Source organism: Aedes aegypti, chromosome 1 (assembly GCF_002204515.2).
Source record: "Aedes aegypti strain LVP_AGWG chromosome 1, AaegL5.0 Primary Assembly, whole genome shotgun sequence".
Taxonomy (NCBI): Eukaryota; Metazoa; Arthropoda; class Insecta; order Diptera; family Culicidae; genus Aedes; species Aedes aegypti.
The window spans coordinates 135,679,553-135,695,954 of NC_035107.1; the positions used below are offsets into that span (position 1 = coordinate 135,679,553).

Below are 16,402 nucleotides of genomic sequence, written 5' to 3' on the forward strand. Positions count from 1 at the left end.
GCTGTCCAGCGCACTATGCCCGACGTTAGGTTCAACGCATAGATTTTGAGAAAAATGTATCGTCGCGTGTCGATGCTTCCGGCTTTCAACTCGAGTCGCGATATAAGCGTTAGAAAACTCAGCGGAATCCGCTCCTTTCAAACTGTCAGAAAGTGTCAGACTTCCCAACAGATTTCGTGCGTTTTGGTAGAAATTGTATTGATATTCGCGGCAAACATTAAAAATCTCTAAAACAAGCTTGATTACGGTTAAAATACAGTGTTTTTGCTACAATTTAGTGTCCTAGTTCCATCAATCGGTAAGTGCCAAAGCCATTTTATTTTATTCCACCCAATAACCTTGAACCGGCTTCGCAGCAAAAACAATGGAACCAATGGCGCTCGGAAGTCCAAGTGGCAGTCCTCTGCCCTCTGGCAGTTATTTGCCGTCGTTTCTAATGGGAGACACTCCTACCACACCGCGTACCAATACCCTTTCCCCGACCAAAGGCAGAGCTTCGTTGGCCTTTCAGTCCCCTGTCGGAAGTGGCTCGTTTGCCGGCCAGCCTCTGGAATTTGGCCACCAAAGTGGACGTCCCAGTGGGATATCGCAGAAATTTACTCTCGGAGGAGGATCCAATTTGAACCAGCCGGCTAACGTCAATCACAACTCCAGTGTTACGGGCCCTCCCACACAGGGCCTGTTCGATTCGTTCCGAAACGAGAAGCAGCTCTTCCAGACGCCGAGCAAAAATATGACCACCGGTGGCCAAGGTGCTGCTGCTGCTGCCCTGCACACGCCGGGATACCTTCCCCAGTCGGCCGGAGACGATTCGTCGTATCTGAACCAGAGTGGCTTCAACGTTTCGAGGGTTATGTCTCCGATTCCATTGGCCAGGGACCAGGATTTCATACGGAATTCCCCAGCACTGTCCCAGTCGCACCTGAACCTTTCCCAGTCCGTTCCGCCCGGGTCGGATTATTGGATTACGGTGTTCGGGTTTCCTATATCGGCCTCCTCCATGATACTGTCCCACTTTTCCCAGTGCGGTGCGATAATTGAGAAAGTTTTTGCCACCCAGAACGGAAACTGGGTCCATCTGAGGTTCACTTCCCGACTCGAGTGCGACAAAGCGCTGAACTACAACGGGAAGATTATCGGACAAAACCTGATGATAGGGGTGCAGTACTGTAACGACCCGGCAATCGTGGGGAAGGAGAATAGTGACGACCGGAAAGAGTAAGTAAAAGCTTTAAACATCTCATTCCAAAGTTTCATATTCGCTGAATTACTATATTCCTAGCATTTTTCTATTGTGATTTCATTTTGCTGTTATTTTTTATGCAATTTTTTTATGTGAAAAGAGTTTGCAGAGACAAGCACAGTCTTCAGGGGTGGTAACAGATCTCTTTTTAGAGACTTGGTCACTATTGTTTTGCAAGTATCTAAGAAGTCTTTTTTAATGGAAGGTCTCCCGAGATTCTATTTTTAAACGAAACAGTCTCTAAAGACACTATTTTACATTCCACAATTCCTGGTCCAAAAATTTAGAGGCCCCAAAGATTCTTATGCGATTATTCTCTATGAATTTCTTCTCCCTGGGCTTGGGATTATATTTTCCAGGGAGCGATGAATTTTGATAATTGATCGCTGTTGTTAGTAGTTTTGATTAGATGTTGGGTAAATTTCAAAGCAATGGCAACCTTTTTATTACAAAATTTAGATTTTATCTTCTGACCTAAAGATTCTGGTTAAACTACTGTACTATGCAGTTGGGCTGCACTACGCTATCACTCATCAAAATTACTTTCACTTCGGGAAAATATAATTTCAAACTGGCGAGAAGATTACAGACTGAGGGTGGGATAGGAGTACAATCAGACCCTTGAATGTGCAATGTGGGGTAGTAATTGGGAATGCCATTGACGGTTTGTAATCTTCTACGAGGTTTTCGAAAACCAACAGGGCGCGTGCACCGGGTTGTGGATAGGAGCAAAGGGAGATCAATAGCATCTACCTAAAATAATAGAGCAAAAAGCCGTTCCATGATTAGGTAATGTTAAGCGATCTTCTATGGTGTTCTAGTACTATAAAATTCTTCACTCACTGGGAATTCTGGCCTTGATAATATCAATAGTGATAAAAACATAAAATAATACCTAATACTTAATAAGTACAATGTAGCTTTAATGTAGTAATAAATGAAATAAAATCAATTTTCTATACTTGACAAGGTTTTGAAGACAATCAATGAGTGAAAGAACTACCTATTAGAAAAGCCACATCAGCTAAGTCTATACATATACAAATGTTGGTCATAGGGTCATGGCGAGCATTCGATATGTATGTCTATGACTGATTCTGATCTAATAGGGGCACTAGAAGACCACGCGGACAATTTCGAAACAAATTATTTTTATACATCGGTCTTACGTTCCGAAAGGCTCAGCTATGCTGCAAAGTAATTTTATAAGTTATTCATTACTGCTGTTTAATTGTTTATAATTCTAACAAAACTACATAATTAACTCATTACTAATCACTGTTCATATATTCTCTTTTACTCTCCTTCTTATCTGTTGCATGATTATGAGCATCACTAATATAATGCATGAGCATGCACAATAAGAATAATTTCAGGATTGAAAGCAGTACATGGATACCTGGATAGAATAGCTTCGAAAAGGGCGCTCAAAATATAATATTTCTGGTCAGGGAAGTATTTCATCAAGGGTATGTAAAATTTTTCCATTATTAACACCTAGATCACACAAACAAATGAACTAATATCAAATATTTTTTAAATATTTTTATATAAATCAGCATCGTCAATCAGTGTAAAAACAGATAAAGTTTGTAAAGTTATCACCATCGATTAAATTGCGCTCTGTATAGTAATGTTCATTCAGTATCAAAATCTCCTAAAGCGTCGCATTGTGCCATCAGCAGCCCTTAGCATCACTCTCATATTGTTGTTATTTTGTTGTTTATAAAATTTCTAGAAAGCGATCAGCATATTCCTTCTTACTTGTACAATGGCCGATCTATTTGGAATTTTAATAAGTCAAATCAAACTTCAAAACTCAAATTAAATTGCTTTCAGCACATTTACATTTTGCAGCATTAATCGCATTACTGTGTCAAGTCTTCTCCATTCCCTATACCCTACCCCAACCCTTCTTATCCTTTCCGATGGTGTTCAAGTGGTCCGCATAGACTATTACGGCCATTACCTATCCCTTACCCCGGCTTTGGACTGACTTGCGCTCTCATTGCCCCACCAAACGCTGCAAAATGAATATGAAAATGAAAATGATTATTCTCTATGAATTTCTTCTCAACTTCCTGTTGGGAAAGCTTCAGAAATGTTTCTGGTTATTTCTGGTGAATACTTTTAGGGACTCCTCCAGCAAAAAAAATCCAGATTTTCGATTGATTCACCATGATTTTTGAAGAATGTATCTAAGAAATCAACCATGACTTCCTCAGGAGCTTGGAAGTTTTATTATAGATCCTTGTTGCAGACACTGGCAACACGGACGATACAGATATACCGATTCGCAAAGCCCCTCGAACGGATTCTGTATACGCAACAAATGATACAATGCAGAATAGACTAACAGTCGAACAGGTTGACAGCTCGACAGAGATGAAAAGCTCTTAAGATGCAAGTCATTCTAGTGCACTATTGGCATTTCCTAATTCTCTGCTAAATACTATAGTGATAATACTACAATCGTGAATTACTTCTGATAGAAACTGGATTAGTTGATCGCAGCTCTTCGTCGGTTTCTGGTAGCGTTCCCATCTCCCTGACTGGCCATTCCTCTTCCAGCGAATACAGAAACTCGGGTCCTTGGAACCAACGAGAGTGGACGTCGGTGCTTGGCCCTTTCCCCCATTTAGTGGCGTCGTCGGCCACGTTCTGCTTTGTTGGTACCCATCTCCACTCTTGAGGTTCCGTCTTGGCTAAAATTTCACCCACTCGAAAGGCGACGAATTGTCGGTATCGGCGATGCTTTGATTGAATCCAAGCCAGCGTTGCTAATGAATCGGTCCACAATACTCGACGTCGAATGGGAATTGTGTGGTAGTCGCAGACTGCTTTTGCTAATCTTGCTCCTAAAATCGCGCCCATCAGTTCCAATCGCGGTACCGACACAGCCTTCAGTGGGGCTACCTTTGCTTTAGCCATCACCAATGCACAGTAGACCTTACCGTTCACCACGGTGCGGAAGTACGCGGTAGCCGCGTAAGCTTCTTCGCTGGCATCCGTGAAGATATGTAGATCGACCATTCCAATGTCCACCGCGGAGAGCCCAGGAAAGTAGGCTCGAGGGAGTCTGATTTTATTCACCTCCTCCAATAGCTTAATCCACTTGCGCCAGCGGGTTTGCGCCGCATCGTTGACTTCTTCGTCCCAAGTTACTTGACTTCGCCAGGTATCTTGTATGATCATCCGTCCTTGAACGGTAATATGCGACAGAATTCCTTGGGAATCAAATACGCTCATCACCCACCGTAAAATGTTCCGCTTCGTAGGGACAGTTCCGTCCAGCTTCAGATCTGCTGCGAAAGCTAAACTATCCTCGGTCGGTAGCCATAACAAGCCTAACACTCGTTCCGCCTCGCTTTCGGTGTCGATGCTTATCGCCTTCATTTGCTGTTGCTTCGGTTCTCCGACCCGTTCCAGCAGTGTCGTCGAATTCGAGTGCCAATTCCGCATTTCGAAGCCGCCGCGATCATGTACCGTCTTTACCTCCAACGCTACTTTGATTGCTTCATCCTCTGTATCGAAGCTATCAAGGTAGTCATCCATGTAGTGCTTCTTTTTGATGGCGACAGCTGCCTGAGGGAACTCTGATTCATGCTCTTCCGCATTGAGGTTTTTAATATACTGCGCTTGACTAGGGGAGCAAGTGGCACCAAAACTACCCAAGTCCATTACGAAGATCTTGATTGGTTTCGATGGATGCTCACGATACAGGAACCGCTGACTGTGCACGTCTTCCTGGCGTATCCTAAACTGGTGGAACATTTGCTTAAGATCGCCACAGACTGCCACTCGGTATTGTCGGAAACCACACAGCACTGCAGCAAGAGGAACTAGCAGGTCGGGACCTTTCAGAAGCATATCATTCAATGATACACCTCCAACCTTTGCCGCTGCGTCCCAGACAAGCCTGATCTTGTTCGGCTTCTTGGGATTCCTAACAACCCCCAGTGGTAAGTACCAGACCTTCTTTGGATCGGTGTACTCCAGTTCGTGTGGCGTTACCTCGTGGATGTAGCCATTCTCCAAATACTCTTGGATTTGACGCTGCACGCTATCACGCGTGCCTGGGTCCTTGTTCATTCTCCGCTCGAAGCATTCTAGACGGCGCACTGCCATTGGATAGCTATTAGGAAGTTCCACGGAGTCTGTTCGCCACAGTAGACCTGTTTCGAAGCCCTTCGAAGTCCGCTTCGTTGTCTCCTCCAGGATACAGCGAGCTCGTCTGTCTTCATCCGATTCAGGGGTTCGATCCGCTGATACTCCCACACTTTCGAGGGTGAAATGCTGCTTCACCAGGTCATGTAGCTCCTGATCTGTCCCTTGTTCCATATGGCACTCACAAATATGGAAGCTGAAGTTTTCCGTCTTCGTATGATCAGCAGCGAATCCATAAACGGTCCACCCTAGACGAGTTTTAGCTGCTAACGGGTCGCCTAGTTGACCTAGTCATTCATCACGAACCTAGAGTTCATCACGAACTTCTACAAATGTTTCATCAGAGATTACTACAGGATTTGCTTTAAAAAAATCTCAAAGAATTTATAGGACACTTCCTGAAAGAGTCTTATGATATCTCTGGAGTGATCCTGAAGAACAATTTTAAAAGAAATCTGAAGAATACAGTGGACTATTATTATTATCATTATTCATCTCTATTAAAGTGGCTTTTCTTCCTTGACGAGTTCGCCACTATACAAATGCGTGTAGGGATGGATTGAGAGGGGTACTAGAGAAGATACCCTATTCTTGTTTACGTTTGAATGCTCTCAGGGAAATTCGGCTACACTCAGAGAAATTATTTTGAAACAGTAATAGATGGTAAAATATGTCGTGACACAAAATCTCCTAAATCAATTTTTTTTTCGGCTGCGCCGCTATTCAATTAATACAATTGAATTCAATTAAGGTACCGCGGGGTAAGTGGGTAAATGGGGTAAGTGAAAACAATTGATATATTTTGCTGAATATGTGAATTAACGTTTTAAACTCATGCGTAAACCTTTGAGGCCATTCAGAACATTACGATAGAAAAGAGATTTCTGAGATTTTCCAGCCATTTTTGCATAATAGAGCGAAAAATTGTTAACCTGTCAACTGTTACTCCGTAACAAGTTGGCGGCGTACAATCTTATTTTAATATTTTCAGTGGAAAAAAGTTGCGGAAAATAATTTCCTGTACTACTTTTTAGTTGTCCTCTGTGACAGTTTCAAACTGCAATAAAAAAAGTTTTAGAATTAATTCGACGTAGACCTAAAAATAACTAAATTTAAACACCGTCAATTTTCTTATCAGGTGGGACAAGTGAAAAGTTTATCATTAGAGATTGTATTTGTGTTTTCTCTTTAAGTAGCCATGAGTGAACATGGTTCGCAATTATCATAGAAAAACATAACGTGCTGATAATTCAAGAAACACTATACTCAAGCGTTAAAAGCTATTAGAAATCATGGAACTTCTCTAAAAGATGTTGCCAAACATTACAATATTAATATGTCTACTTCGGGCAGCCAATCAAAAGGAAGACGTTGACTGAAAAGTTGCAATATTAGAGAACACACGGAAATCTCGTGGAATGTGTATATAAGCTAGTTCAAAACATAAAAATGGGGTATAGGTCTATCCACATAAAAAAGATTCTGAATACGTTATTGAAGGATTCTGTTTGATTTCTCCCGAAGAGTTATCCGACGTCATATTCGACTTTCTCAAAAACAAATAACGAGCGGTGGAAATTCTACAGAGCAGAAATGCAATTGCTGTCCTATAATGTAAGAACTAACATTGGAAATGTTGCAGTTATAATGTTGTCGAATCATTTCAACTAACATAACTGAACAGAAGAAAATTCAAGTGAAAAGAATAACATTTTCTTTGTTTACATGTTACTTATGTTATTGTTCATTGTGAAGACTTAACAAATGTTAAAGCCAATAGAAATCGTGAATATAACTGTGTTTTGGAGCCAATGGACTGTATTAAAACGCCGAAAATTAAACTTATCAAAACGAAATTTAAACTGTTTTATTTTTCTTCTGTCTTGTACAGAGTTCGAATTCACACTGACTTTTTCTTTTTCTCTGCGAGAGCGCGGCAATATGCACAGAGCCGCATTCAGGATGGGAAACGTTGTTGCGCTGAGTCGAGGGGCGCACCGATACCAAAACATACACCCCCACCTTGAGGCCACCGGCGTCAATCAACAGGAAGCACGCATAGCTTGTGGATGGGGCGCTGATAAATAGTAGATCCACGACGCAGCGTTACTGTTCTTACCACACCAGAAGCATCCGGATGGACCGCATCTACACGTGCCAGCTCCCACTGTGTGGGTGGAGCGTTGTCGTTTTTTACTAAAACCAATTGGCCCACCGAAAGGTTCGACTGAAACGAACGCCACTTGGTGCGTGGCAGCAAACTGGCGAGATATTCATCCTTCCAACGTGACCAAATTTGCACGGAGCGCTGTTGAATGCTTTGCCATTGGTCCAAACGATTGCGTGGAATGTGCTGAAGATCAGGTTCCGGAATTAGATTCAGCGGTTGACCGACCAAAAAATGACCGGGAGTTAATGCCTCGCAGCTATCGGGGTTGCTCGATAGTGGACACAATGGTCGACTATTAAGGCATGCCTCAATTTGGCACAGTATTGTTGTCAAGTCTTCAAATGTTGTAGCTTCCGTCCCAAGTTCTGCTACCAGATAATGCTTCACGCTTTTAACGGCCGCCTCCCAAATGCCTCCCATATGGGGCGCCGACGGAGGGTTGAACACCCATCTGATTCCTCGGTTGGCAAGATATCGTCCAGCATCCTTACAGTTGGCGTGTATTTGTTCCATAAATTCTCTCAGCACACGATCTGCACCAATGAAATTGGTGCCGTTGTCGGAACGAATTTCATTTGGATAGCCACGTCTCGACACAAACCGCTTCAAGGTACTCAGAAATGTGTTTGTGGTCATATCGCTTGCTGCCTCCAAATGTATCGCTCGAGTCGACAGGCAAACATAGACCACGATGTACCCTTTGCTTATTTTAACACCTCGGATGCAGCTGGCCTTGATTTTCAAGGGACCTGCGTAGTCAATGCCAACGAATGCAAACGCTCGTGTCGCCAAAACTCTCGCCGGAGGAAGATTACCCATCAGCTGGGTTGCTGTCTTCCCTTTCAAGCGGACGCATCGTGTACATCCTCGAACCACATCTCTCAACACAGTCTGGCAACCCACGATCCAATATTGCTGATTGACCACCGCAGTGAGTAATGTTGGACCAGCATGAAAGTTTTGCAAATGTAGTTCACGCACCAGAAGTTGAGTCACCCGATGCGATTTAGGCAAAATTATCGGATGTTTGCTTTCGTAAGATTGGGCGGAATTTTCCAGGCGTCCTCCAACTCGCATCGTTCCAGTGGAATCCAAAAATGGATGCAAAGCGGCAAGTACATTCTTTGACGGAAGTAACTTACCACTTCGAAGTAATTTCATTTCAGATGAGAATACCTCCTGTTGGGCAGCGCGTAGCAATTGTAGTTTAGCTGGGTGGATTTCACATGAGTCCAGTTGTCCTGTACGCCGCTGGTCGGGATGTGACTTGACATTATGGATAAAGCGATTGATGCAAGCCAATGTGCGCGTGATGAGGTTGAAACTTGAACGCCTCTCCCATAGTTGTTGTTCGATCAAGCAGTCATCTCGAAAAGGGACCGTCGCGGGGTCAGTAGTATGCATCATTTTCAAGCTTCTTTTTTCCGGTAGTTCGTCGCTGGCAATGGCTTGACTGGTGCTTGATGGCCTATCTGATTCGTCGGCGGCCAACCATTACGGTCCTTGGAACCACATCTTGTGCTCAGCAAGTTCGCTCGGAGAGATCCCACGTGAAGCACAGTCAGCAGGATTTGATTCGCTAGTGACATGTTGCCACCGATCACGAGGAAGAAATTCGAGAACAGCAGACGTCCGGTTTGCCACATATGTCTTCCAAGAACGAGGGTGCGACGATAACCATTGTAGAACGATAGTTGAATCGGTCCAAGCAAAGTGCTCGATTTCTCGGTGTGGCATCGCTTCAGTCACTTTCTTCATGAGTTCGGTCAATAGTAATGCACCATTCAATTCTAACCGTGGCAGCGATACTTGCTTAATAGGCGCCACACGGCTTTTTGCGGCAATTAGAACAACCGTGATGTTCCCTGAGTCGTCGACGGACCGCGAGTAAACCACGGCAGCATACGCTTGCTCAGAAGCATCTGAAAAACCATGCAACTGAATTTTGCCGCGGTTGTGCGCAACAAATCTTGGGATTCGAATTGTTTCTAGCTGAGAAAGGTTCTGCTTCAAATTAACCCATTCCGACTCGATGGCTGTCGGCAAGGGGTCATCCCAGTTGACATCGTACAACCACAGGTGTTGGTACAAAATCTTGATTTTGACGATTACGGGCGCCAACCAACCAAACGGATCAAACAATTTCGATGCGTCTGAAATCATCTGACGTTTGGTGTTTATTGCATCGATGGCAAAGTTTACCTTGAATCCAAATTCGTCTTCCGTCGGGTACCAATGGATTCCTAGTGCCTTCACTGCATCCGCTTCATCCGAAAGTTTCATCGGCACTGCTACTGGAGACTCGTCTTGTAGCAAGCTAGGGCAACTTGAGGCCCACTTCCGCAGTTCAAAGCCGGACTTGGACAAAATATCGCTTATTTGTTCCTTGATGCTAGTCGCTTCTTCTTCATCGTCGGCTCCTGACAGTAGATCGTCCACATAAAAATCGTAAACGATACGCTCAACTGCTGCGGGGTGCGACGAGACATAATCCTTGGCGGACTCCCTCATGGCACGTATTGCCAGGTAGGGTGCCGTCTTCGTGCCATATGTCACCGTAGAGAGGCGATAGTGTTGTATTGACTGTTTAACGATAAACTTGCGACGATCGACGCGCCACCATATTTCATATAACGGAGGGCATTAGAACCAACTTGGAGGTGATGATTTTGAGGTTATTTGGCAAGTTGGAGGATAAAATCCCCTCCAAACACTAGCGATTTTGCGGTGGGATGTTGACGTTTGATGACGAATTGGCTGCTCCGTATTTTCACGCCACACTATGCGTTGGAAGTCACGATCTTCTTCGCTCACCACTACTTGGCGGTACATTTTGGCAATGTCTGCGCTAAATGCCACCTTGTACGAACGAAACCGCAGTAGTACCGATAGTAAAGGCCCAAACGCAATGATAGCGGAACGGCAACGGAATGCGGAACCGGTTCGCCAGCATGAAGTATAATCAGCTTGTCGACTCAGTGTTGGTCGAATTTCATTCGTTGTCAGCTCAGTCGAGATGTAGTGATTCATGCTGGCGAACCGGTGCCATCTGGCACAGCGTACCGTTTTCGGCTGGATCGCAGCAGGGCGATTCGTCATCAAACGTCAACATCCCACCGCAAAATCGCTAGTGTTTGGAGGGGATTTTATCCTCCAACTTGCCAAATAACCTCAAAATCATCACCTCCAAGTTGGTTCTAATGCCCTCCGTTATATGAAATATGGTGGCGCGTCGATCGTCGCAAGTTTATCGTTAAACAGTCAATACGACGAGGCAGAAGTAATGCGAGGAAATCACGCCATAGTCAGTCTGCATACGGAGATGGATGATACAATTTTTTTTTTCAAATTTTTGCCTTTTATACAAAAATAATAAAATTTGTAGGAAAAGAGCAAAAATTACAACAGGCACAAAAACTAGTACATTTCTCAGGTAAACAAATTTTCTTTTAAGTCTTGATCACTATTTTAATGCAAGTATTTTGTTTTGATAATAATCTATTTTTAAAAAAAATATATCTAAAGTCACTTTTTCTATCTGCTTGCAGTGAATTATGATGAAAAATTCTTAAACTTCAAAAAACCTACATTTTCTTCTTGAATGCTTTCATAAATTTCTTAAGAGATGCTTCCAGCGATTTGGATGCTTGGAGGAATTTCTTCAGAATTTGAGCATGACCATGTGCATGATTGACCGCCCGCAGATGCTACTCCGTTATTGCAAGAACAGCTGTACTTACACAGGGAACCAACAGACGCTACTCGGGATCAGTAGCATCCTCAATGTGTAAGTACTGGTGCTCTCATTATTATAATGAACAATAACGGCGCCGGCTGCGTCCGAATGCAGGTCAATTTGGGGATAGGAAGGAAATGTTGACGTGTTACTTGCTTTATGGAAGCCGAGGAGTCCTCTGCACTTCCACAAGTAGACACTGGGAGTTTGGATATGGGGGAGGGATTCGTTTTGGTAAACGATAAATATATAATTTGAAATGAATGCGCCTAACCGGATTCGCGATACCGTGACATGCTCTATTACCGTGAGGTTAAAAAAACACAAGTTTCAATCGATCAGATAAAAATAACGTATAATTATTTTCAAGTCTTTCATGTTTTATATAGTAGACCGTTTTATATACTTCGCATAAAAAATATGATTTGAACCATTTTGAAAATTTTAACCATAGTTACAGTTGATGTTGTTAAACATACCAGTGTTCCAAATACCGTGCATCTGAACCCGACTGCCGGGTCACATTTTTAAACACGAACGAAGCGCATCCAAAATAAAAAATTTGTATCAAACAACGTATTGAGGTTTGCATGATTGATTCGGGAAATAAAATATATATATTTCACTTCGCCATTTTGGAATTATAACTGAAACACGGTATTTGGAACACATAAGCAACCGTGCCCTAATACCGTGTGTTGGCACCAGGCGATTACATTCCAACATTATTTTTGTTTGTTTGTGTGTGCAACTTTAGTTCAAGTTTGTCATGGCTTTTTAAATTCTACTTAATGTGCTAACGTTTGTGACAATCATTTAGAAAAATAAATAATATAATATGCTATAAATCCACATATTTCCCAATTACACGGTATTAGGCAACACACGGAATTAGAGCAGGTAACGGTATTACTCGATAAACAAATTGAACGCCGAACAAGTGTTCGTCACTCGCCCTCACAGGAGCAAGCGACAAGATCAAACGAACAAACACTACTAACGCATTCCGCGACCCGCGATACTATAGAGCTTAGTGACATTTGAACACACGTAGACTAGCATACGCTCGTCATACACAGTTTGTTTTTGTTTTCCTCAAAGAAACTTGCACACGCTTTCCAGACTCACCAAAATGCATATGGAAATATTACCCAATTTGAAAAATTTAAACCCGTTTTCTGCGTGTTTTTCGAGACTGAGTGCATATTGTTTTCCTCTAAGGTTCACAACTACATCTACACTAGGGTACCCATACCATTGGGCGTGAAAACCACTATTCCACCATGGCACGCGAGCGACGCGCAACACGATTAGTTCTGCCCTCATAACCCGCTCCCGAAGAAGCAAGCGTCAAGGTCGAAGGATCAAGCAGAACTAGCGAACCGATCACTTTTCACTTTTTTTCCGACCGACGCGCGACATGTTTGATCCTGCCCTCATCACCCGCTCCCGAAGAAGCAAGCGTCAAGGTCGAAAGATCAAACAGAACTCGCTTGAAGGAATTTCTTCAGAATTTGGTCCAAAAAGCTCAGAGCACTCCAACGCTTCCACAAAAGTTTATTCAGAGTTTTTAGAAAAAAAATCGTTTCGACATTTTTTCACAAAATCCTACAACAATTTCTAAGCCAATTTTCTCATTTATTCCAGACATTTTCATAAGGATTTCTTCAAATATTCATCCAATATCACTCTCAGGAATTCCCTAAAAAATCCTTCAGGCATTATTCGATGATATCCATTATAAAGGTTTCCAACAATTTCTCGATAAATTTGATATATAATTCCTCATGAAGTTCCTCCAGAAATTTCTCTTGGAATGTCTTCAGCAATCATCAAAACTCCATGCTAACTGGCCAATGAAACGAGCAGGGTAGTTATTTTTCTCGTTTTAAGTTTATCGGTTGACAAGTAAAACTGTTTGCTGGTTTTCAGCAAAAAAAAAAACAATTACTGATGCAAGTTCAGTAATTATGTTTGCTGGTTTACAGCAAAACTACAAATCGTTTGCTGGTCATCAATCATCTGTCATGTAAATTACTTAAAATCAGCAATTTCGATGGTATTGACCTGAGAGAGACTCGCGAAGTGGAAAAATATCAACGTCATATGCAGCCCAGATTCCGCTGTCATGAAACATCAAATGCAGCCCGTCGTTTTTATTGTCCATTGCACGGTGACGTCATCAGAAAATCGCTCTCTTTCCTCCCTTCGGAAAAATTTAAAACAACGGTGCCAGTACCTGTCAAAGTTCTATGAACGACTTTTAGAACTTAAGAAAAAGCAAATTTTCATGGAAAAGGATTGTTTATATCTATTTTAGTTCAAAAGTTATTAAAGTTTTTGTGACAAAAAATATTTGTTTTCAAGGTATTTTATTAGAGTTACAAAAATAACACATCTGTAATTTTTTGATATAAGATACAATTTTATGTTGTCTTTCGAATGCCGTCAAAAGATATTTTTTATGTTTACCCCAATCAGAGATATTCGCCTTCACAGTAGGCATGTTTTTTGTGAGAAAAACGACAATAACTCCCAAACGGAAGGAGATAGCGAGTTTCTTCAGTCATCAAATTACGCATTTTTCAAAGCTCTAAAAGTGTATTTGAATTGAAAACGCTAGAGCCAGAAAACCAGTTTTATTCGGACCACCCTATGTCACCGTAGGAAAAAAGCTCTAAATCGGTCAATTCAAGATATACAAAAACACTTGTTTTGGCAAAGTTGCTTGAAATTGAATGGTCTACATTTTTGCTGAAGCATGTATAATATAATTTCTACAAATAAGAAAGTTAGTTACACCATTTCTATGAGAACGTGGACCCAATAACAGCAAACACAGGGCCTTACTTATACAAACAACTTTGTAGATAACCGTTTTCATCTAATGATTCCTAGTGGTCCAGGACACATGTAAAGGAAAAATAAAAAAGGATAGACCGTCAAACGGGGTGACTTGCAACGGCGTGGTGACTTGCAACACATTGTAATTTACAACAAAATATCACTATAAAACACACATTTCAAAAGAAAATTCGTTTTACATCGGTGCTTCAATACGCGTGACTCACAATTCAAGTAGGGGCCAGGATTAAATCTGTTTTTATAAATATTTTTATACATTAAACATAATTATTTTAAATGTCTTGAAAACTGATACTTGATGAAGATTCAAAATCGTGACCTGAAAACATGAGATAGATTTAATTTACAAAAGTAATACTTATAATAAAAGTATTTTTATAATCAATAAGTGATAATATGACGAATTGTATTTTACGAAATTGTAGCAACAACTTTTTAATAAAAAACATTTTAATAAAAATGTACTTATGCGGGGTGACTTGCAAAACTTTATTTTCAAGCAATTTAGAGTTTTATGAAAGTGCAAAACTTCTGTGTTAGGTCTACTTTATAATCAAAAGAGTAATAGTGCATCAATCAACTACAAACACTCATTAAAAATATTGTTCAGTTAAGATATTGGACCTTGATGATTTAACACATTTTTCCCATACAAAAATAGCTCAATTATTTTCTTACAAAAAGGTATTCAAAATGCTCTTGTACTGGTTCGAATGCTTTAAATACATAAATAATAATACTTAACAAGTGTGACTAATAAAAAATATCAACATTTTGATGGCAAAAACTAAACTAACATTGAGTGTTGCAAGTCACCCCGTACAAGGCCATTTAAAAAATTTCACCTTTTTGATGATTTTTGATATGACAAAATAATTCGATTCAATCTTCTGTCATCCCATTAAAAGTTCTGGCCATTAAAAGTTCTAAAAGGAATTTGGATTTTACGATGGCGTTTAGATCATGATTTTGGTAAATTGAAGTTGAAAAGTGTTTGACGGTACATTATACATGTAGCTTTCTGGTGAATGGTGTATTCTAGGAAATAGAATTCTGGAGAATGAGATTCTGGGGATCGACCCATTCTAGGGAACGGAATTCTGGGGAATTGTTATCGGGGAAATGTTATAGAATCTTATAAAACTCTTTATCTGGAAAACTGTAGTGTACTGCTATAGAGTAAAAGATATTCTCGAATAAATTATGAATCGCATTGAATTTCATATAGTTTTGGGTATAACGCTTTTTTAGGATTGGGCTTATGTTCTTCTTCTTTCTGGCGTTACTTCCCAATTGGGATAAAGCCTGCTTCTCAGATTAGTGTTCTTATGAGCACTTCCACAGTTATTAACTGAGAGCTTTCTTTGCTGTTTGACCATTTTTGCATGTGTATATCATGTGGCAGGTACCAAGATACTCTTATGCCCTGGGAATCTAGAAAATTTCCTTTACGAAAAGATCCTCAACCAGCGGGATTCGAATCCACGACCCTCAGCATGGTTATGCTGAATAGCTGCGCGTTTATCGCTACGGCTATCTATACCCCTGTTTCTGTTTCTTTTGCGGTATTTTCTAGTAGGTATTTCAGGTTCTTACGTTTCTGCTAATTCCTTTTATTTTCGTCATGTTCTGCAAATGCGTTTTACGTAGAATTGTAAATCAAAATTTGAATGTGCAATATACTACAATTACACAAATTCAGCGAATATGACAATTTGTATGTAAGTGCTTTTGAAGTCTGTCACTATATACTTTTACACCACCCTATATTGGCTCATAATCTGCTTCTTGTTCCAGGTATTCCCTTAGCCGCGTGCGTTCCTTGACGCACATAGCATACAAAAATGCACAGCATCCGACCGATGTGGTACCGAGCCCTACGGCGCCAACGCGGAGCTCTGGACTGGTTAATAAGGCAATGGACCTTATATTCGGCTGGTAGCAACAGGTGGGCAATCTTGTGGACCATTACATGGCCCATGGAGAACGGACCACAGGTTGCAACCTGTGGTAGTACCTAATGAATGTTAATTGTAAGTGCAGATTTTTTTTTGTGGTTAAGTGATCCCGCACGAAGAATAAGGCAATCGTTTTTTACGCACTACTATGAATAATAATGATAAAGAAGCTTGAGTAATAGTATTCAAAGTTACATTTGATGTACAGAGAAATCCCTTGGGATCACCAAAAGGGTACTTATTCACAAATTTCAGAATTCTTC

General features: G+C 41.2%; 1 protein-coding gene across 1 annotated transcript; it reads left to right on the forward strand.

Annotated features, from left to right (window-relative positions):
- Positions 1-110: 110 nt before the first annotated feature.
- LOC5564034 (nucleoporin NUP53) lies at positions 111-16,323 on the forward strand. The gene is made up of 3 exons (XM_001648320.2): positions 111-298; positions 357-1,218; positions 15,979-16,323. Exons 2-3 carry the CDS (start codon positions 365-367, stop codon positions 16,121-16,123), a joined length of 999 nt encoding a protein of 332 aa, XP_001648370.1. The 5' UTR covers positions 111-298; positions 357-364; the 3' UTR covers positions 16,124-16,323.
- Positions 16,324-16,402: the final 79 nt, after the last annotated feature.